The 24,700-nt window shown below is 41.5% G+C and overlaps 1 protein-coding gene across 1 annotated transcript in view; it reads left to right on the top strand.

The window, feature by feature from the left end:
- The first annotated feature begins 4,734 nt into the window (after positions 1-4,734).
- The window catches only part of LOC115165525 (calcium-binding and coiled-coil domain-containing protein 1), a 23,439-nt gene continuing 3,473 nt past the window's right edge, over positions 4,735-24,700 (top strand). Inside the window, exons 1-11 of the mRNA XM_029718711.1 lie at positions 4,735-4,923; positions 8,582-8,747; positions 8,964-9,066; positions 13,438-13,640; positions 13,882-14,094; positions 16,061-16,209; positions 19,680-19,749; positions 19,925-20,080; positions 21,622-21,876; positions 22,352-22,477; positions 24,600-24,695. Coding sequence (XP_029574571.1) covers positions 8,616-8,747; positions 8,964-9,066; positions 13,438-13,640; positions 13,882-14,094; positions 16,061-16,209; positions 19,680-19,749; positions 19,925-20,080; positions 21,622-21,876; positions 22,352-22,477; positions 24,600-24,695 — 1,503 coding nt within the window. The 5' untranslated portion in view covers positions 4,735-4,923; positions 8,582-8,615. The remainder of the gene's footprint in view (positions 4,924-8,581; positions 8,748-8,963; positions 9,067-13,437; positions 13,641-13,881; positions 14,095-16,060; positions 16,210-19,679; positions 19,750-19,924; positions 20,081-21,621; positions 21,877-22,351; positions 22,478-24,599; positions 24,696-24,700) is intronic.

Genomic DNA, 24,700 nt, shown 5'->3' with positions numbered 1-24,700 from the left:
CTCATGGCAGTTATTGAAAATAAGGGTGGCTATATTGGTCACTGAATATTTTTGAAAGGCCAAAAATGTTATATAATTGTCATTTTGTGTTACTTATCTGTTACACTTACTCTAAAAATTGAGAATAAACAAATGAGTTGAGAGAAATTATTTTTGTAATTTAGTTGCCTAATAATTCTGCACACTAATAGTTGCCTAATAATTGTGCACACTTATATATTTCCATGAGAAAGACAAAACTTACTTTTCCTTTGTTAAACATTCAGGTTTGAGGTTCAATAACATTTCGGATTGACTGAGAGCATTGTGTTTGTTCAACAATAAAATGAATCCCGAGGAATACAATTTGCCTAACAATTGTGCACGCAGTGTAGTTACAGTTCATATAAGGATATCAGTCAGTTTAAATAAATAAATTAGGCCCTAATCTATGGATTTCACATGACTGGACAGGGGTGCAGCCCTGGGTGGGTCTTGGAGGGCATAGGCCCACCGACTTGACAGCCAGGCCCACACACTGGAGATCCAGGCCCAGCCAATCAGAATGAGTTTTTCCCCTCAATAGGGCTTTATAACAGATAGAAATACTCCTCAACAATCCCCCCTTGGTAACGGATGGGTGCTAGGGTCAAGGTACAGTTTATAACTACTGCATACCTGCCATTCTCTTTGAATGAGACATGTACTGTCTGTAGTGCAGTAAACTAACACAGACCAAGACTGAACCAGAACTACATCCTGCAGGTATTTTCTACTGTCTTGAGACACATCCAAAGCCCATCTCTTACCAGTCTGACCAGCAATTGACAGACAGTGTAGGCTGCTACTAAACACAGAGGCCAAGATGTATAGTACAGCTAGTGGTCATGTTGTGATACATTGTGTTGCTCCATTAAGCCCATCAGACCTCTGAACAGATTTATACTGCGCTTAGAGAAAAGTCAACACCAGGCCATCATTCTCTACCGGGCTTCCACACCATTTATTAACATCCATTTTATTTTTTTTAAATGAATAAATAAAAAAATTGGAGAGAGTAATGAAGGAAGAAGGCGGAGGAGAGGAGGGTGTGGCAGAGAGAGAGAGAGATTTGACAGGAGATGGCTAGCTGGACCTGCAGTCAGAACAGAAGGCTGTGATCAGCCAGGTCGGCAACACGCTGTCCTACAACCATTAATTACCTGTGTGTGTGTGTGTGTGTGTGTGTGTGTGCCAGCCAACTCCACTCTGTTAAAACCATCTTAACACTCTTTATTGGCTACTCTTATACAGTACACTGTCTTTCTGCAAACAATGAACTACGTCTGATAGCCACTGTATTAGGATAAGGATCCCTACTCCTACAATGTGTTCATGTCCCGGTATCAAGTCTCTGACAAGTGGGCTGGTGTGGTTCGTGGTCACATTAGAAGCAATATGAGGAAAAAACGTCAAGAAAAAAACGATATGAAACCTTCATTTTCTGTAACATGGAAAGTCGGGTGAGTCTTGTCTTACCTTAGCACTACTGTCTGCACTGGCTGCTCGAGGAACTATAGCTGAACTATAGCGTTGTGTAGAACTGACATCAACAGTCAGAAGACAATCAAATCAGGGGGCCATGTATTGACATCATTTGAATGTGCCTACTGTATTTCGATGGTGAAGCCTAGTAACATGCAATAAATGATCTAACAAAGAGGAAGGGATCATTTGCTTTATACACATCATCATAATCTAGAAACATATCCCATATTTCCAGCTGGTGGAAGACAATTTCCAGTTCTGACTTACAGGGATAGACTGTGAACCTGACATGGTGAAGGCATCTGTTTATATCTACAGAATATCATCTGAGAGTGGAGGTTCTGGAGGCTTCATGCAGGTTTAGTAAAAGTACACTGCCATCTGGTGTCCACTGAGGCAGATTCTACCGGCACCATGAGGGGACTACACTGCATAACATTTCTCCACCCTTCTCTCAAAGTGTGCACTTGTTGCACACTTCCCATCATGGATTTTCCAATGGTGGACACTCCTTCTAGCCAATGATTACACCAATCCAATGCTTTTAAATTCATGAGTGCACACGTTGGACCCGTTCGAGAGGATCCCTTTTGTCAAGACGTTGACGAACGTTGGTCACCGCCTGTCAAAGAGTGTTGCATTATGGGTATAAAAATTGTCTGACTTGCTGTTGACTGCATGACCTTTACAACAACCATACTGTATGATCAAAGGTCATGAACTTTCGACAGCGGTCAACTGGACATTTCTGCAGTTTCCCCTCACCAACTGCAACTTGGTCAGAACTAAAGCATTGTGGGAGACAACCTTCTTCTGTTTTTTTGGAAGCAAAAGGCACTACATGCTCATAAATTGTTGATGTCGGTACCCATCATTGGTTATTATTAACTGTTTTGAGTAGATTACGATTTAGAGCTTAAATGTATCTTTATCCTTACATCCTTACAATCTAATTACATACTGTATACCCACATGTGATCCACATTTATAACATAAATAAGTGAAACATCCTACTTGCAACAATCTAGCTAATGTATTTATCTAGATGTTACTGTAATGTTGTGTTCCATGTTACAGCCTACAGTTTGTCTTATCTGTAATGTTGTTGTCACCAAACAAATTTGAATTTGTTGATTGTCTATTAAGTGTGAATAAAATGGAATACATATTGTAGGCTACAAATTGGTTATTTTGGGAGATTTCTACACTGGTAATTTGAGACTTAATCTATTTCCAGAAAACTGACCCTCAAGTACTCCAGACACCAGTCGCAGGCTCAATAACAAGTGCATTTGATTGCTTGGCATAGTGTTTACCCAGTAACTTATGATTGCTTGGAATAGTGTTTACCCAGTAACTTATGATTGCTTGGCATAGTGTTTACCCAGTAACTTATGATTGCTTGGCATAGTGTTTACCCAGTAACTTATGATTGCTTGGCATAGTGTTTACCCAGTAACTTATGATTGCTTGGCATAGTGTTTACCCAGTAACTTATGATTGCTTGGCATAGTGTTTACCCAGTAACTTATGATTGCTTGGCATAGTGTTTACCCAGTAACTTATGATCGCTTGGCATAGTGTTTACCCAGTAACTTATGATTGCTTGGCATAGTGTTTACCCAGTAACTTATGATTGCTTGGCATAGTGTTTACCCAGTAACTTATGATTGCTTGGCATAGTATTTACCCAGTAACTTATGATTGCTTGGCATTGTGTTTACCCAGTAACTTATGATTGCTTGGCATAGTGTTTACCCAGTAATTTATGATTGCTTGGCATAGTGTTTACCCAGTAACTTATGATTGCTTGGCATAGTGTTTACCCAGTAATTTATGATTGCTTGGAATAGTGTTTACCCAGTAACTTATGATTGCTTGGCATAGTGTTTACCCAGTAATTTATGATTGCTTGGCATAGTGTTTACCCAGTAACTTATGATTGCTTGGCATAGTGTTTACCCAGTAACTTATGATTGCTTGGCATAGTGTTTACCCAGTAACTTATGATTGCTTGGCATAGTGTTTACCCAGTAACTTATGTGATCTAATGTACATGTAGTCTAATCATTTTCACATTGTTTACACAGTAACTAATATGAACTGATGTACAGTACATGTATAGTTTAATCATTTTCTGTACAGTGAGTGTTTTGTCCTTCATGTGATTGAGTCAAATTCTGTTCTCTATGCACTGGTTATATATTTTATAAAAACATCACAGAAATATAAAACCTTGATTGGAGCCTCAGTGTGAGCCGAATCAGGTGGAAGTGGTACTCGCTAAGCAAGCAGTGTGATGTCAGGAACAACAAGTCTGCCTAATACATCTCCCTGGGCTACTCTGGGTCCACATTTACACCCACACGTACAAACCACCTCACATCTACATTGATGCTATAATGATTATTGATTAGATGTATTACTACCATTATACTGCTGCTCATTGATTATTGATTTTCCATTACCATTTGTATCCATTTATCCTGCTACTGGTCACTCTTACTCCTATTTACAGTATGTCCCCCCACTTCTAAAACCAAAGTTGTGCCCCTGGATAAGCATGATATGCTGTCAACACACTGCACACCAGGGATAGAGACTGAGGGAGGCAGATACTTATTATTCTAGTACCTCTTCCCACATGGAGTGTTGTCAGGTAATATTACCTCGCCAACATCTCTCCTGTCATGTCTCTTCACCTGTCAATGCTGCCGTGCTCAAGTGTCATTCCGGAGTAAATTAAGACCTCTGCTTTTCCTGAAGATGGGCAAGTAATTCATAGCCTATCATTTTACAGGACTAAATAAGACCATATTGGGAGCAGGCAGCTATGATGGACAGTAGGCAATTATAGTAATTACACATTTTGTTGTTGCAAATGCAGTGGATATGGTTGCTCTCATCAAAATCTCCCCTTCATCCATTATTTCGCAATTCATATTAAACCCGATGAGTTGTTTTTCTCTGCACATCAATGACTTGCCGCTGGAGTATGACCGTTTATTATAAGGCCATGGCATGACCAATGAGAGTGACCGTGTATTGCAATCCGCGAGTAAAACATAATGAACCAGCAGCCATGGAGGCTACAAGCATCAAATTACAGTAGAACGTTATGCACCTTCAAGCGTCTCATCGGTGTTTGGGGGTTGTAGTTTTATTCTATAATCTCTAGCTTCAGATCTGTGCTTCAGCCAGTCATAAAGAACAGCAGTTCCCATAATACAGCAAACACACCACCACTCTGTGATGCATGTGTTTATGTTACTGTTCTAGGTTAGTGGAACAGTTGAGCCAAAGAGACGTCGTTATGCATCTTTAAAATCGTTGTTTTCTGACACCGTTTTCTGACACTTTGCCTCACTTTAATCTAATAGTGACGGCTCAATTGGAGACCAAAAAGGCCAGAATAAGGTACGTCTCAGTAGAAGAAACTCTGTCGGTCTGTATCTGCGTAGAGTTCTCCCTCTGCAGACAAAGGAAACCTAGCTTATTGTCTTATTTAGTGATGCTAATGCACAAGTATTTGTTGTTGGTGCACACGTTTTCTTTTCTATTTCAGATTACGGTGAGATCGGTTAACGGGTACGACCGATGGTCCTGATTATTAGGACTTTTGCGCATAAAGAGAGCGTTTATTTTGTACTAACTAGTCTAGTGCAATGGCTCTCAACCTTTTTCGTTTACTGTAGCACCAACTGAATTCTGCTTCACCCGCAGTAGCCCTGAAGTACCCCCTCATGTCCCTCGTGTGCATTTTTACCAGTAGGCCAATGATCTCACGAGTCTTCTCAAGTACCCCCTGTGGTTAGGCCAAGTACCCCCAGGGATCCTAGTACCCCCTGTGGTTAGGCCAAGTACCCCCAGGGATCCTAGTAGCCCTATTTGGGTACCACTGGTCTAGTGCGTACACTGGAGGGTACTGCTGCTAGGCTACTGGGCCTTGTCTTGAACACTCATCTCCTGCGGTGTTATTTCAACACTCACACAGTTTAGAGGTATTTTTTGTTTTATCTTATATCGTAAAATAAGTCGTTTTTTAATCACAGATTGTATTATTTGTGGACTTTTGTTAATTTCTAACAAAATAAACATAACACAAATGCTCTTGTCAAGCGGAATAATGCAGGTTGTTTTTGTCGTGCTTATTAATGGGTTATACATGTCCTATAAACGTGGTATTACCTAATACACATTCAAATCAAATGTTATTCGTAGTGTACATATATATTGCAGATGTTGCAGGTGTAGCGAAATGCTTATGTTCCTAGCTCCAACATTGCAGCAATACCTAACAATACAAAACAATACACAACAATACCTAACAATACACAACAATACACAACAATACACAACAATACCTAACAATACACAACAATACCTAACAATACAAAACAATACACAACAATACACAACAATACCTAACAATATACAACAATACCTAACAATACCCAACAATACCTAACAATACAAAACAATACACAACAATACCTAACAATACCCAACAATACCTAACAATACAAAACAATACACAACAATACCAAACAATACACAACAATACACAACAATACCTAACATTACACAACAATACCTAACAATACAAAACAATACACAACAATACCAAACAATACACAACAATACACAACAATACCTAACAATACACAACAATACACAACAATACAAAACAATACACAACAATACACAACAATACACAACAATACCTAACAATATACAACAATACCTAACAATACCCAACAATACCTAACAATACAAAACAATACACAACAATACCTAACAATACCCAACAATACCTAACAATACAAAACAATACACAACAATACCAAACAATACACAACAATACACAACAATACCTAACAATACCTAACAATACACAACAATACCTAACAATACACAACAATACCTAACAATACAAAACAATACACAACAATACACAACAATACCTAACAATACACAACAATACCAAACAATACACAACAATACACAACAATACCTAACAATACACAACAATACCTAACAATACACAACAATACCTAACAATACAAAACAATACACAACAATACCTAACAATACACAACAATACCTAACAATACACAACATTTTTTAAACTTTTTTTTAAACATTTTAGTCATTTAGCAGACGCTCTTATCCAGAGCGACTTACAGTAGTGAATGCATACATTTCCTAAATATTAATATTTTTTTTGTACTGGCCCCCAGTGGGAATCGAACCCACAACCCTATTTTGTTCATTTGAGGTTACATTGTATTACTGGGATTTAGAATGAGTCATGTAATCCTAAAGATAGTCACTTTACCTCTACCTACATGTACATATTACCTCAATTACCTTGACTAACCTGTACCCCACACATTGACTCTGTACCGGTACCCCTGTATATAGCCATGTTACTGTTATTTTATTGTTGCTCTTTAATTATTTGTTATTTTTCTTTTTTTTTAATCTTAAATGTATTTATATTTTTTACTTCATTTTATTTGAGTAAATACCTTCTTAACACTTATTTTTCTTCAAACGGCATTGTTGGTTAAGGGCTTGTAAGTAAGCATTGTACTGTACGGTCTACCTACACCTGTTGTATTCGGCGCATGTGACAAATAACATTTGATTTGATTTATGCCAGTACAATAGTGAATGGTATCGCACCTCTCCTGTTGGCTACTGTGTCTCGGCCTCAATACTAGATTATGCCTAACTGTGTGAAATGATTAGGGTGGTTGAGCTTTCAGCTTTGCAGTCAGCATGCTTAGAGTGCAATTGAAGTCCCACGTAGCTGTTGACTTTTTAAGCATGAAGTCAACTGTAGGCCTATATGCATGTCGACACATGACTAGAGTGGTGAACAATAACAATAAGACGTTGGGCAATGGCTGAAATAAATAGTCTGTGACAGTGTTGTTGGCATTTGGCAGAGTGTCTTTGTGTGTGTTGTCATGTAGTAGAGGTAATTAATCATGGTAGTTATGGGCCTCACTGTCATCGAGGTGTTAGTAGCCTAGGGGTCTGGGGGTGTCAGGGCTGAGGGTGTCAGGGGGCTGGGGGTGTCAGGGTTCTGGGGGTGTCAGGGCTGATGGTGTCAGGGGGCTGGGGGTGTCAGGGAACTGGGGGTGTCAGGGCTGAGGGTGTCAGGGGTCTGGGGGTGTCAGGGCTGAGGGTGTCAGGGGCTGGGGGTGTCAGGGTACTGGGGGTAACAGGGTGCTGAGGGTGTCAGGGGCTGGGGGTGTCAGGGCTGAGGGTGTCAGGGGGCTGGGGGTGTCAGGGGGCTGGGGGTTTCAGGGGGCTGGTGGTGTCAGGGCTGAGGGTGTCAGGGGGCTGGGGGTGTCAGGGGGCTGGGGGTTTCAGGGTACTGGGGGTGTCAGGGTACTGGGGGTAACAGGGTGCTGGGGGTGTGAGGGGCTGGGGGTTTCAGGGTACTGGGGGTGTGAGGGTACTGGGGGTGTGAGGGGCTGAGGGTGTCAGGTTGTTGGGGGTGTGTTTCCCCCATGCCTCTACATGACCTCCATATGCTCATTGAAGAGATCCACTTACACTGAACAAGCACTCCCAGAGTACACCTCTCTGTCTCTCAGCCGTTTGTTTCACAACAGTCACCTCTTACCTACTTCTCAATGTGCTCCTCTGAACAGGTCCTTGAGGTCCAGACAAATATATACTGTATGTCATATTTTACATTATTTGAGGTGTGCTTAATTTAGCTTGAAGTTTGCACTTTTGTGACTACTGTATTGGTTCTGTCTTATCAAACATTTCAATCAAGTGCAGCTCAAGTACGTTAAAGTGTTTGACTCATTTATTTGTGGTTATAGCTATTGTGAAATAAAAGGGATGCCTGACTGTGTTCTCCTCCCTTTACCATGTATCCCCACAGGTGTTCACCAGTCTACCTGACTGTGTTCTCCTCCCTTTACCATGTATCCCCACAGGTGTTCACCAGTCTACCTGACTGTGTTCTCCTCCCTTTACCATGTATCCCCACAGGTGTTCACCAGTCTACCTGACTGTGTTCTCCTCCCTTTACCATGTATCCCCACAGGTGTTCACCAGTCTACCTGTGTTACTGTGTTGCCATGGAGAAGGCTTGGAGGGTGGAGTTTAGGAATGTGGGGAGTAGTTACTTCCCTCAGAGCCGTGTGGAGTGCCACTACAGTGTCAGCTCAGGACATACCTGGGCCAGCCATGACTGGGTCGGACTCTTCAAGGTAAAGTTAACCTGATCAAGTTAACCTGATAACTAAAAATCGAGTGTGAGGAGTGGCAGACTCCCAAAGTGGAATGCAAAACAATTGTTGATGTATTAACAACCAGAATTGTTGTGTGTTTACGTGTGCCTCCCTGTCTATCTCCCTGTCCCCTTGTCAGTCTCTCTCTGTCTCAATGTTGATCTCTCTCTCTCTTCTCTCCGCTGACTCCCTCAGGTGGGATGGTCGTCAGTGAAGGACTACCACACGTTTGTCTGGGCCCTGGTCCCGGCAGGCTACCAGGAAGGCACAGATGTCAACTGCTGTGTCCATTTCCAGGGTACTGCTCTTTTTTCAAACCCTTCCTCTATTTCTGACAGTGTGCCTGGTCAACATTAATACTCTGTTCAGAGACTGTATCATACATAAATCCAGTAATTGACAGGTTTAGGGTATAAAGTAATGAAATAAAGCTAGATATCAACACTTAATAAAAGTGTGAGAGCGTTCAACAGTGTGTTGGTGTAGATCAGTATCAGTATACAACATTCATACTCTGCCAAGGTCTGTGAGGTAAAGCTCTAACTTAGAATTGATCTTTCAGTAAATTGAATGAGCCTGTTGGAAGGTACTGTAGGCTCGTGAATGATATTTAAAGCAGAGAAAGGACTCAATAAGTTACATTGTGTTATAGAAAGGAGATGATCAGATTGTTTCCCTCTATCTCTTTCGCTCATTCTCTCTTTCTCTCTTTCGCTCTCTCTTTCTCTCTCTCACTCTCGCTTTCTTTCCCTTTCCCTGTTTGAATTTAAATAAGTCTTTGTCAGGCTCAGAATCAATTATTTTAAGAAGTAGGAGCTTGAATAATGAGGATGAGCGAGACAATGGTACGAAGGCCAGACCAGACTGAATAACCAACCATACATTACATTACAGCAGTCAGGGGTGAATACAGAGTGACAAGTGTCCTCACAGTAGTTTACAGACTTTATACTGTGACAAGTGTCCTCACATTATTTTACAGACTTTATACTGTGACAAGTGTCCTCACATTAGTTTACAGACTTTATACTGTGACAAGTGTCCTCACATTATTTTACAGACTTTATACTGTGACAAGTGTCCTCACATTAGTTTACAGACTTTATACTGTGACAAGTGTCCTCACATTAGTTTACAGACTTTATACTGTGACAAGTGTCCTCACATTAGTTTACAGACTTTATACTGTGACAAGTGTCCTCACATTAGTTTACAGACTTTATACTGTGACAAGTGTCCTCACAGTAGTTTACAGACTTTATACTGTGACAAGTGTCCTCACAGTAGTTTACAGACTTTATACTGTGACAAGTGTCCTCACATTAGTTTACAGACTTTATACTGTGACAAGTGTCCTCACAGTAGTTTACAGACTTTATACTGTGACAAGTGTCCTCACAGTAGTTTACAGACTTTATACTGTGACAAGTGTCCTTACAGTAGTTTGCAGACTTTATACTGTGACAAGTGTCCTTACAGTAGTTTACAGACTTTATACTGTGACAAGTGTCCTCACATTAGCTGTCACGGTTGTCGTAAGAACGGGACCAAGGCGCAGCGTGATTAAAGTTCCACATCTTTATTTTAATGAAACTTCAGCAAAACAAAACAATATACCAACAACGAAGCGTGACAACGTGATGCACAAACACAAAATAATATCCCACAAACACAGGTGGGAAAAATAGCTACTTAAATATGATCCCCAATTAGAGACAACGATTACCAGCTGCCTCTAATTGGGAATCATACAAAACACCAACATAGAAAATATAAACTAGAACACAACATAGAAATATTAAACTAGACTACCCCCTAGTCACGCCCTGACCTACTACACCAAAGAGAAACAAGGGCTCTCTATGGTCAGGGCGTGACAGTAGCTTCCCTTTGTAATCTGTAATGGTTTGCAAGCCCTGCCACATCCGACGAGTGTCAGAGCCGGAGTACGATTCGATCTTAGTCCTGAATTGACGCTTTGCCTGTTTGATGGTTCGTTGGAGGGCATAGCGGGATTTCTTATAAGCTTCCAGGTTAGAGTCCCGCTCCTTGAAAGCTGCAGCTCTAGCCTTTAGCTCAGTGCGGATGTTGGCTGTAATCCATGGGCATACTAATGTATAAGGGCAGGCCGAGCAGATGACCTAATTTCATTCCGGTTTGCGTTGTGAAGCATAAACTAAATAAACAGAAAATACGTTGATACACACCGGAAGCCAGGACTCCACAGATCATGAGGATGTCTTATTTAATCTGCCTGTGACCTACCGTTATTGATCACCAACCCCGATAGTCAAAATGTTATTTAACACAACGTTTTCACCAAACAGCAAACACCTTACAAGGTAAGCTTCCATTTGGTCTGTGTTTGAGCTATAGGTACATGGGGAGGTATGAAATGAATCCTTTAGGTTGGTAAGAACAAATCTAGCCTATTGCCAATGTTATCTGATGATGTATGACTTAATGAAAACATTGAATGTCCACAGACTGACTATATCTTTGCACATGATGATAAAAACACTTGGATATCCCCTGTATGTCCCCAGACACCACCACATTGTTTGAGAGAGGTTGGTGTTGTAGAAATTCAGTTTTTATAGTGAACAATAACTTTTAGGTTCATCCAGTGTGCAATTACCACATTCGGACACTTTGGAGAGGTTGAAAGGACACTTGAATGTACCCTGGATTCCCCATAACACCACCACAATGTTTGAGTAGGGTTGATATGATAGAAATTGTGTTTTCATACTGAACAAATAGCATTTAGAGATTGCACTTGGAAACGGACACTTGGAAACATCCCGTGACCACACCTGACACCACTTACTAAAACATCTGCCCTTTTCTAGTTGTTAGGTCTATCAAGCCCTTTTCTAGTTGTTAGGTCTATCAATCCCATTTCTAGTTGTTAGGTCTATCAATCCCTTTTCTAGTTGTTAGGTCTATCAATCCCTTTTCTAGTTGTTAGGTCTATCAATCCCATTTCTAGTTGTTTAGGTCTATCAATCCCATTTCTAGTTGTTAGGTCTATCAAGCCCATTTCTAGTTGTTAGGTCTATCAAGCCCATTTCTAGTTGTTAGGTCTATCAATCCCATTTCTAGTTGTTAGGTCTATCAATCCCTTTTCTAGTTGTTAGGTCTATCAATCCCATGTCTAGTTGTTAGGTCTATCAATCCCATTTCTAGTTGTTAGGTCTATCAATCCCATTTCTAGTTGTTAGGTCTATCAAGCCCTTTTCTAGTTGTTAGGTCTATCAATCCCATTTCTAGTTGTTTAGGTCTATCAATCCCATTTCTAGTTGTTAGGTCTATCAATCCCATTTCTAGTTGTTAGGTCTATCAATCCCATTTCTAGTTGTTAGGTCTATCAATCCCATTTCTAGTTGTTAGGTCTATCAATCCCATTTCTAGTTGTTAGGTCTATCAATCCCTTTTCTAGTTGTTAGGTCTATCAATCCCATTTCTAGTTGTTAGGTCTATCAATCCCTTTTCTAGTTGTTAGGTCTATCAATCCCTTTTCTAGTTGTTAGGTCTATCAATCCCTTTTCTAGTTGTTAGGTCTATCAATCCCATTTCTAGTTGTTAGGTCTATCAATCCCTTTTCTAGTTGTTAGGTCTATCAATCCCATTTCTAGTTGTTAGGTCTATCAATCCCATTTCTAGTTGTTAGGTCTATCAATCCCATTTCTAGTTGTTACGTCTATCGATCCCATTTCTAGTTGTTAGGTCTATCAAGCCCTTTTCTAGTTGTTAGGTCTATCAATCCCATTTCTAGTTGTTAGGTCTATCAATCCCATTTCTAGTTGTTAGGTCTATCAATCCCTTTTCTAGTTGTTAGGTCTATCAATCCCATTTCTAGTTGTTAGGTCTATCAATCCCTTTTCTAGTTGTTAGGTCTATCAATCCCTTTTCTAGTTGTTAGGTCTATCAATCCCATTTCTAGTTGTTAGGTCTATCAATCCCTTTTCTAGTTGTTAGGTCTATCAATCCCATTTCTAGTTGTTAGGTCTATCAATCCCATTTCTAGTTGTTAGGTCTATCAATCCCATTTCTAGTTGTTACGTCTATCGATCCCATTTCTAGTTGTTAGGTCTATCAAGCCCTTTTCTAGTTGTTAGGTCTATCAATCCCATTTCTAGTTGTTAGGTCTATCAATCCCATTTCTAGTTGTTAGGTCTATCAATCCCTTTTCTAGTTGTTAGGTCTATCAATCCCATTTCTAGTTGTTAGGTCTATCAATCCCTTTTCTAGTTGTTAGGTCTATCAAGCCCATTTAGTTTCCTGGTATTGTTCACATGTTGTGGAAGCCATCTGATGTGTTTCCAGCTCTGGGCATCAATAATTCACTCATAGCTTGTCAATGAAAGAATACTTAAAAAATAAATAAACAACGGTTATTTTGTGTGTGTTTGATCTTGTGTATTCTGAACTACGTAACTCCAATCTATCTTCTGATCATTTCCTCATAATCTCCCAGATGTCTTCTTTCCAAATAGACCAAGTTTTTGCATGTCAGAATCATGTAATTACACATAAATAGCAATGTCTATTTAGGCGGAAATCTACATTTTGCCATTACATCTAAGAGGATAAGCATGTAGACATCTAGTTAAATAATCCACTGTCCATTTCCCTTTACCCCTCGCTCCCTCCCTCCCTCTTGCAGCCTCCTACCTGCCCAAGTCCAGTTCCCAACAGTACCAGTTTGTGTATGTGGATGGGAAGGGGGAGGTGTGCTCTGCCAGCCCCCAGTTTACCTTCAGTGCCCCCAAGCCTCTGGAAGACCTGGTCACCCTGGAGGAAGGAGCCCACGGAGAGGAGGGAGGGACTGACATGCTGCTGGTTGTACCCAGGGCTGAGCTACTGCAGGTGAGCAGAGAGGAGGAGGGGGGGAGGAGGGGGGGAGGGAGGGAGGACAGTAAAGGGAAGTACATATTTCCATCTTTCACTTATAGAGAGAGTGAATGAAATTGGATATGAATGAAAGTGGATGAAATGTATAAACAGAGGTGGTAACCAATTCACTGTTCCAAAGAGATGGAAGATGGAGATCTAGATTGATCATGTTTTAGGGGGACTCATTTTCTCTCTTTCTCTCTCTCTCGATTAGAGTCGCCTGCAAGAGTGTCTGCGTGAGCGGGCCGAATTGATCCATGCGCGGGAGGGGGCAGAAAGGATGAAGCAGAGAGAGAAGGAGAAGTACGGGAAGGCGAGAGAGGCTTGGGACAGAGGACGTGAGCAGCTGGAGAGGAACGTCTCTGAGCTGAAGGAAGAGCTGCGAGAGAGCAGAGACAGGATGGAAGAGATGGAGAGGAGGCAGGAGGTAATGTAACATTACAAGGTTGTTTGATTATGTCCAACTAGCCCCAGTGTCTGTGTAAAATGGGATTTAACGGAGATAGACGAGATCACAACCCCAGATGTAAATGATCCTGTTATGTTAAATGTCAAAACAGCAGGAGTTCATTTACAGGTCTAATGTGCTTTTCCATCTACAAGGAGGCTCAGGATACCATACTTTATAGAATATATACAGTTAAAGTCAGAAGTTTACATACACCTTAGCCAAATACATTTAAACTCAGTTTTTCACAATTCCTGACATTTAATCCTAGTAAAAATTCCCTGTCTTAGGTCAGTTAGGATCACCACTTTATTTTAAGAATGTGAAATGTCAAAATAATAGTAGAGAGAATGATTTATTTCAGCTTTTATTTTATTCATAACATTTCCAGTGGGTCAGAAGTTTACATATATTAATTGAGTGTTTGGTAGCATTGCCTTTAAATTGTTTAACTTGGGTCTAACATTTCGGGTAGTCTTCCACAAGCTTCCCACAATAAGTTGTGTGAATTTTGGCCCATTCCTCCTGACAGAGCTGGTGTAACTGAGTCAGGTTTGTAGGCCTCCTTGCTCGCACATGCTTTTTCAGTTCTGCCGACAAATTTTCTATAGGATTGAGGTCAGGGCTTTGTGATGGCCACTCCAATACCTTGACTTTGTTGTCCTTGAGCCATTTTGCCACAACTTTGGAAGTATGCTTGGGGTCATTGTCCACTTGGAAGACCCATTTGCAACCAAGCTTTAACTTCCTGACTGATGTCTTGAGATGTTGCTTCAATATAGCCACATCATTTTCCTTCCTGATGATGCCATCTATTTTGTGAAGTGCACCAGTCCCTCCTGCAGCAAAGCACCCCCACAACATGTTGCGGCCACCCACGTGCTTCATGGTTGGGATGGTGTTCTTTGGCATTGCAAGCTTCCCCTTTTTCCTCCAAACATAACGATGGTCATTATGGCCAAACAGTTCTATTTTTGTTTCATCAGACCAGAGGACATTGCTCCAAAAAGTAAAATCTTTGTCCCCATGTGCAGTTGCAAACCGTAGTCTGGCTTTTTTAAGGCGATTTTGGAGCAGTGGCTTCTTCCTTGCTGAGCGGCCTTTCAGGTTATGTCAATATAGGCCTCGTTTTACTGTGGATATAGATGCTTTTGTACCTGTTTCCTTCAGCATCTTCAGAAGGTCCTTTGCTGTTGTTCTAGGATTGATTTGCACTTTTCGCACAAAAATACGTTCATCTCTAGGAGACAGAACGCGTCTCCTTCCTGAGCGGTATGACGGCTGCGTGGTCCCATGGTGTTTATACTTGTGTACTATTGTTTGTACAGTTGAACGTAGTACCTTCAGGCGTTTGGAAATTGCTCCCAAGGTGAACCAGACTTGTGGAGGTCTACAATTTGTTTTCTGAGGTCTTGGCTGATTTCTTTTGATTTTCCCATGATGTCAAACGAAAAGGCACTGAGTTTGAAGGTAGGCCTTGAAATACATCCACAGGTACACCTCCAATTGACTCAAATGATGTCAATTAGCCTATCAGAAGCTTCTAAAGCCATGACATCATTTTCTGGAATTTTACAAGCTGTTTGAAGGCACAGTCAACTTAGTGTATGTAAACTTCTGAACCACTGGAATTGAGATACAGCGAGTTATAAGTGAAATCATTTGTCTGTAAACAGTTGTTGTAAAAACGCCTTGTGTCAAGCACAAAGTAGATGTCCTAACCAACTTGCCAAAACTATAGTTTGTCAACAAGAAATGTGTGGAGTTGTTGAAAAACTAGTTTTAATGACTCCAACCGAAGTGTATGTAAACTTCAGACTTCAACTGTAGATTTTATAAGTCTCATTCTTTCTTGCTCTCTTTCTCTCTCTCTCTCTCTCTCTCTCTCTCTCTCTCTCTCTCTCTCTCTCTCTCTCTCTCGTTGTCTCTCTCTCCCCCATTACAGCAGGTGGAGGCGTCAGGGGAGGCCTTGGCTCAGGAGAAGAGTTCCATACTGGCCAAGAAAGCAGCCATCAAACAGCGAATCAGAGAGCTGGAGGATGACATTAAAGCGCTAACACTGAAAGCTGTGGAACGAGAGACTGAGATGGAGAGGTCAGAGACTTTCTCCCTCAACCTCAATCTTAATCCTTCTTTTGAGCTTTCCCTATCTCCCTCAACCTCAATCTTAATCCTTCTTTTGATCTTTCTCTCTATCTCAATTCAATTTCAATTCAATTTAAGGTGCTTTACTGGCATAGGAATCATATGTTTACATTGCAAAAGCAAGTGAAATAGATATTAAACAAAAGTGAAATAAACAATAAAAATGTACAGTAAACATTACACTTACAAAAGTTCCAAAATAATAAAAACATTTCAAATGTCATATTATGTCTATATACAGTGTTGTAATGATGTGCAAACAGATAATTACAAAAGGGAAAATAAATAAACATAAATATAGGTTGTATTTACAAGGATGTTTGTTCTTAACTGGTTGCCCTTTTCTTAAGGCAAATCTTGCTGCTGTGATGGCACACTGTGGAATTTCACCCGGTAGATATGGGAGTTATCAAAATTGGATTTGTTTCGAATTCTTTGTGGGTCTGTGTAATCTGAGGGAAATATGTGTCTCTAATATGGTCATACATTTGGCAGGAGGTTAGGAAGTGCAGCTCAGTTTCCCCCTAATTTTGTGGGCAGTGTGCACATAGCCTGTCTTATCTTGAGAGCCTGGTCTGCCTTCGGTGGCCTTTCTCAATAACAAGGCTATGCTCACTGAGTCTGTACATAGTCAAAGAGTTTGTTAATTTTGGGTCAGTCACAGTGGTCAGGTATTCTGGCATTGTGTACTCTCTGTTTAGGGCCAAATAGCATTCTAGTTTGCGCTGTTTTTTTATAATTTTTTCCAATGTGACAAGTAATTATCTTTTTGTTTTCTCATGATTTGGTTGGGTCTAATTGTGATGCTGTCCTGGGGCCTCTGTGGGGTCTGTTTGTGTTTGTGAACAGAGCCCCAGGACCAGCTTGCTTAGGGGACTCTTCTCCAGGTTCCTTTGTCTGTAGGTGATGGCTTTGTTGCGGGAGGTTTGGGAATCGCTTCCTTTTAGGTGGTTGTAGAATTTAACGGCGCTTTTCTGGATTTTGATAATTAGCGGGTATCGGCCTAATTCTGCTCTGCATGCATTATTTGGTGTTTTACGTTGTACACAGAGGATATTTTTGTAGAATTGTGCATGCAGAGTCATTTTGGTGTTTGTCCCTTTGAGGAATTCTTGGTTGGTGAGTGGACCCCAGACCTCACAAGTATTTTTCTCCAGATCCTAATTGGTATGTCGAATTTTATGTTCCTTTCGATGGCGTAGAAGGCCCTTCTTACCTTGTCTCTCAGATCATTCACAGCTTTGTGGAAGTTACCTGTGGCGCTGATGTTTAGGCCGAGGTATGTATAGTTTTTTGTGTGCTCTAGGGCAACGGTGTCTAGATGGAATTTGTATTCCTAGTCCTGGCAACTGGACCTTTTTTGGAACACCATTATTTTTGTCTTACTGAGATTTACTGTCAGGGCCCAGGTCTGACAGAATCTGTGCAGAAGATCTAGGTGCTGCTGTAGGCCCTCCTTGGTTGGATACAGAAGCACTAGATCATCAGCAAATTGTAGACATTTGACTTCAGATTCTAGTAGGGTGAGGCTGGGTCCTGCACACCGTTCTAGTGCCCTCACCCATTTGTTGATATATATGTTGAGGAGGGTGGGGCTTAAGATGCATCCCTGTCTTATCCCCCGACCCTGTGGAAGGAAATGTGTGTGTTTTTTGCCAATTTTAACCCGCACACTTGTTGTTTGTGTACATGGATTTTATAATGTATATTTTCCCCAACACCACTTTCCATCAATTTGTATAGCAGGCCCTCATGCCAAATTGAGTCAAAAGCTTTTTTGAAATCAACAAAGCATGAGAAGACTATGCCTTTGTTTTGGTTTGTTTGTTTGTTTGTCAATTAGGGTGTGCAGGGTGAATACGTGGACTGTCGTACGGTAATTTGGTAAAAAGACAATTTGAAATTTGCTCAATACATTGTTTTAGCTGAAGAAATGTAGGAGTCTAATGTTAATGATAATGCAGAAGATTTTCCCAAGGTTGCTTTTGACACATATCCCATGGTAGTGATTGGGGTCAAATTTGTCTCCACTCCACTGGTTCCAAATATCGGAGAATATGCCAGAGCTGAGGATGATGTTAAAGAGTTTAACCTCTCTGGGACATGTGGGACGGTAGCGTCCCACCCGCGGGACACACTATTCAACAGCCAGTTAAATAGCAGGGCGGCAAATTCAAAACAACAAAAATCTCAAAATTCTAATTTCTCAAACATACAACTATTATATCCCATTTTAAAGATACAGTTCTCGTTAATCCAACCACATTGTCTGATTTCAAAAAGGCTTTACAGTAAAAGCATAACATTAGATTATGTTAGGACAGCGCCTAAACAAGAAAAAACCACACAGCCATTTTCCAAGCAAGGAGAGGCGTCACAAAAACCAGAAATACAGCTAAAATGAATCACTAACCTTTGATGATCTTCATCAGATGACACTCCCAGGACTCAATGTTACACAATACATGTATGTTTTGTTCGATAAAGTTCATATTTATATCCATAAACCCCATTTTACATTGGCACGTGATGTTCAGAAAATGTATTGCCTCCAAAACTTCCGGTGAATGACCACATCAATTTACAAAAATACTCATCATAAACGTTGATAAAATTTACAACAGTTATTGACAGAATTATAGATACACTTCTCCTTAATGCAACCGCTGTGTCAGATTTCAAAATAGCTTTACGGCAAAAGCACATTGTTCAATATTCTGAGTACAGAGCTCAGCCATCAAAGCAAGCTATACAGTTACCCGCCAAGTTCTGGAGTCAACAAAACTAAATCTTCACTTACCTTTGCTGATCTTCGTTGGAATGCACTCCCAGGACTCCCACTTCCACAAGAAATGTTCGTTTTGTTCGATAAACTCAATATTTATGTCCAAATACCTCCGTTTTGTTCGTGCGTTCAGATCACTCAGAGTGTTTTCTATCCAAATCTACTAATAATATGCATATCCTACCTTCTGGGCCTGAGTAGCAGGCAGTTTCATTTGGGCACGTTATTCATCTGAATTTCCGAATACTGCCCCCTGTCACCAAGAAGTTAAGTATAGCCAATTGGAATTTGAGGTCTGTATATTTTATCATTTAATTTAGGATACCATCGACCCCACAGGCCTTTTTCGATTGGAGTGTTTGTATTTTGTCCTGTAGTTCATTCTCTCTCTCTCTCTCTCTCTCGCTCTCTCTCTCTCTCTCTCTCTCTTTCTCGGCATTTGGAAAAAATATGTTTACATTGCCAAAGCAAGTGAAATAAACAGAAAAATGTACATTACACTCACAAAAGTTCCAAATGTTATAGACATTTTATCTCTCTTTCCTTGTCTCCCTCAATCTCTTATCTTTCCATCTGTGTGCTTGTTATTCTTAAACTATTCTCTGGTTAGCGCTAACTCTGTCTCTGTGTGTAGGATGAAGGAGAGGGACAAAAAGCAAGCAGTTCAAATGATGGAAGATGAGAAAGAGAGGAAAGTTCTGCAGGTACTATAATGACTTGGATTGATTTAGTGCTTTTCTAAGTGTTTTCACTACCAACGTGTAGTGTCTTACCTGGGTGAAGCATAGCAGCCATTTTGTGCCCAAACCCTAACCACACATCATGTCTGATCCCAAACTCCTCATCCTCCTCTTCTTCCTCTCCCTGTGTCTTCCTCAGCTCAAGCTGGAGCAGACCGAGGGGGAGCTGCGCAGCCTGTCTGCTGAGTTCCAGGGTCTGAGGAGCTCCCTGGCCCAGAGAGACACACATGTCCTGCAGCTACGGGACACCATCACCACCCTCACACACAGACTCAACATGGCACAGAGGAAAGAGGTGAGCCTGGCACCACCCTTACACACCATCACCACCCTCACACACAGACTCAACATGGCACAGAGGAAAGAGGTGAGCCTGGCACCACCCTTACACACCATCACCACCCTCACACACAGACTCAACATGGCACAGAGGAAAGAGGTGAGCCTGGCACCACCCTTACACACCATCACCACCCTCACACACAGACTCAACATGGCACAGAGGAAAGAGGTGAGCCTGGCACCACCCTTACACACCATCACCACCCTCACACACAGACTCAACATGGCACAGAGGAAAGAGGTGAGCCTGGCACCACCCTTACACACCATCACCACCCTCACACACAGACTCAACATGGCACAGAGGAAAGAGGTGAGCCTGGCACCACCCTTACACACCATCACCACCCTCACACACAGACTCAACATGGCACAGAAGAAAGAGGTGAGCCTGGCGCCACCCTTACACACCATCACCACCCTCACACACAGACTCAACATGGCACAGAGGAAAGAGGTGAGCCTGGCGCCACCCTTACACACCATCACCACCCTCACACACAGACTCAACATGGCACAGAGGAAAGAGGTGAGCCTGGCGCCACCCTTACACACCATCCCCACCCTCACACACAGACTCAACATGGCACAGAGGAAAGAGGTGAGCCTGGCACCACGGTTACACACCATCACCACCCTCACACACAGACTCAACATGGCACAGAGGAAAGAGGTGAGCCTGGCACCACCCTTACACACCATCACCCACACACAGGCTGAATTCAGCACAGAGCAAACAGGCGAGACTGGCACCACCCTTACACACCATCACCCACACACAGGCTGAATACAGCACAGAGCAAACAGGCGAGACTGGCACCACCCTTACACACCATCACCCACACACAGGCTGAATACAGCACAGAGCAAACAGACGAGACTGGCACCACCCTTACACACCATCACCCACACACAGGCTGAATACAGCACAGAGCAAACAGGCGAGACTGGCACCACCCTTACACACCATCACCCACACACAGGCTGAATACAGCACAGAGGATAGAGGGGAGCCTGGCACCACCCTTACACACCATCACCCACACACAGGCTGAATACAGCACAGAGCAAACAGGCGAGACTGGCACCACCCTTACACACCATCACCCACACACAGGCTGAATACAGCACAGAGCAAACAGGCGAGACTGGCACCACCCAGAGAGGGATAAGCACAGTTAATAAAAGGATGTAAGGGATTGGGAGGGGAGAGAACAAAAGACAAGGCAACAGGGACATGGCGGTACACATTGTCCTTACCAGTCATCTAATAAAACACTGCTGTTGAGGTTATTGTAATGAACATTGCAAACTTTGCTGGTTGGAAGAATAGGGATGGGAAGTTGGATAGGGAGTGGCGAGGGGGATTCAATTCAATGCAACAGGAAAGTACTCAATGTGCCATGGCCTCACCAGTCATCTAACAAAACCATGTTATTGTTGTTGAACTATCATGGCGTCCCACTCTCACCCTCCTCTCATCTCTCTTATCAGGCGGAGAGTGAGGCCTCCCTGGCTGAGATGTGGGGCCTGCGGGAGCGTCAGGGGGTCAGCGAGCGTGGTGCTGAGGGCCTGAAGGAAGAGCTGTGTGCTCTGGTGGCTCAGAGGGACCAGGGCCAGACAGAGCTGCACCAGGCCAGGCTCCAGGCGGCACAGCTCACCCTGCAGCTAGCTGACGCCAGCCTGACTCTGAGGGAGGGCAGAGCACACTGGGCCCAGGAGAGACAGAGCCTGCAGTGCACCACTTCGGTAGGACACACCACCGCAGACAGTAATAATCATATGGATGGACCTAATCATATGAATTGGATTACTCAAGTAGTGATTCACCTTGAATGCAAGTAGCAGAATGTCTTAGCAGCAAAATAACATATCAACATTTTTTTGACTGTGTGGTAGCCCAGCGGCGGGTAGCCCTGCGGCGGGTAGCCTAGCGGCGGGTAGCCCAGCGACGCGTAGCCCTGCGGCGGGTAGCCTAGCGGCGGGTAGCCCAGCGACGCGTAGCCCTGCGGCGGGTAGCCCTGCGGCGGGTAGCCTAGTGGTTAAGAGTGTTGGGCCAGTTACCGAAACGTCGCTGGTTCGAATTCCTGAGCCAACTAGGTGAAAAATCTGTCGATGTGCCCTTGAGCAAGGCACTTAAACCCTAGTTGCATCTGTAAGTCGCTCTGGATAAGAGCATCTGCTAAATGACTAAATGTTAACGGCATGTTTCTCACCCTGGCAGAAGGACAGAGAGCGTCTGGAGAAGCTGAATGGAGAGATGCAGCGGATTGAGGAGAAGCTTCAGGAAGAGAGGATGGAGAGAGAGAAGGTGGAAGTGGAGCTGGGAAGAGAGAAGGACTGTAACCGGGTAAAGAGGAACACCTACTGCACCACATGGAAATCCACATTTACAGATATGACTAGATACAACAACAAACTTGGAAATCCAAATCCACATTTACAGATATGACTAGATACAACAACGAACTTGGAAATCCAAATCAACATTTACAGATATGACTAGATACAACAACAAACTTGGAAATCCAAATCAACATTTACAGATATGACTAGATACAACAACGAACTTGGAAATCCAAATCAACATTTACAGATATGACTAGATACAACAACAAACTTGGAAATCCAAATCAACATTTACAGATATGACTAGATACAACAACAAACTTGGAAATCCAAATCAACATTTACAGATATGACTAGATACAACAACGAACTTGGAAATCCAAATCAACATTTACAGATATGACTAGATACAACAACGAACTTGGAAATCCAAATCAACATTTACAGATATGACTAGATACAACAACAAACTTGGAAATCCAAATCAACATTTACAGATATGACTAGATACAACAACAAACTTGGAAATCCAAATCAACATTTACAGATATGACTAGATATAACAACAAACTTGGAAATCCAAATCAACATTTACAGATATGACTAGATACAACAACAAACTTGGAAATCCAAATCAACATTTACAGATATGACTAGATACAACAACAAACTTGGAAATCCAAATCAACATTTACAGATATGACTAGATACAACAACAAACTTGGAAATCCAAATCAACATTTACAGATATGACTAGATACAACAACAAACTTGGAAATCCAAATCAACATTTACAGATATGACTAGATACAACAACAAACTTGGAAATCCAAATCAACATTTACAGATATGACTAGATACAACAACAAACTTGGAAATCCAAATCAACATTTACAGATATGACTAGATACAACAACGAACTTGGAAATCCAAATCAACATTTACAGATATGACTAGATACAACAACAAACTTGGAAATCCAAATCAACATTTACAGATATGACTAGATACAACAACAAACTTGGAAATCCAAATCAACATTTACAGATATGACTAGATACAACAACGAACTTGGAAATCCAAATCAACATTTACAGATATGACTAGATACAACAACGAACTTGGAAATCCAAATCAACATTTACAGATATGACTAGATACAACAACAAACTTGGAAATCCAAATCAACATTTACAGATATGACTAGATACAACAACAAACTTGGAAATCCAAATCAACATTTACAGATATGACTAGATATAACAACAAACTTGGAAATCCAAATCAACATTTACAGATATGACTAGATACAACAACAAACTTGGAAATCCAAATCAACATTTACAGATATGACTAGATACAACAACAAACTTGGAAATCCAAATCAAAATTTACAGATATGACTAGATACAACAACAAACTTGGAAATCCAAATCAACATTTACAGATATGACTAGATATAACAACAAACTTGGAAATCCAAATCAACATTTACAGATATGACTAGATACAACAACAAACTTGGAAATCCAAATCAACATTTACAGATATGACTAGATACAACAACAAACTTGGAAATCCAAATCAACATTTACAGATATGACTAGATACAACAACAAACTTGGAAATCCAAATCAACATTTACAGATATGACTAGATATAACAACAAACTTGGAAATCCAAATCAACTCTCTAAACACACCAGTGGAGGCTGCTGATGGGAGGACAGCTCATAATAATGTCCAGAATGGAGTAAATGGAATGATATCAAACAAATGAAACCCCCAAAACCGTGTTTGATATCATTCCATTGACTCCATTCCGGACATTATTATAAGCTGTCCTCCTCTGATACTCTAATGTGTCCTCTATAGTATTGAAAACCATTCAGACTTGTTGGTCCTGTATGGCTCAGTTGGTAGAGCATGGCGCTTGCAACTCCAGGATTGTGGGTTTGATTCCAATAAAATACTTTATTTTAGGTTATTATATATTTCTGTCAACATGCTGAAACCTTCAAACTGGAAAAAAGAGTATCTTTGATTACTTATGATGTGCTGTGCTGCTGATCAGGCTGTGTATAGCAGTATATGACTGGTTCTTTTGATGACTGCCCCCTGCAGGTGCAGCTGGGCGAGACACGCAGGGAGCTCCAGGAGCTGAAGGCCAGTCTGAGGATGGCCCAGAAGGAGAAGGAACAGCTGCTGCTGGACAAACAGGCAGG

Source organism: Salmo trutta, chromosome 28 (assembly GCF_901001165.1).
Source record: "Salmo trutta chromosome 28, fSalTru1.1, whole genome shotgun sequence".
In the NCBI taxonomy this organism is placed as follows: domain Eukaryota; kingdom Metazoa; phylum Chordata; class Actinopteri; order Salmoniformes; family Salmonidae; genus Salmo; species Salmo trutta.
The sequence above is the reverse complement of the archived record's forward strand: the minus strand, read 5'-3'. Positions and strand labels throughout refer to the sequence as shown.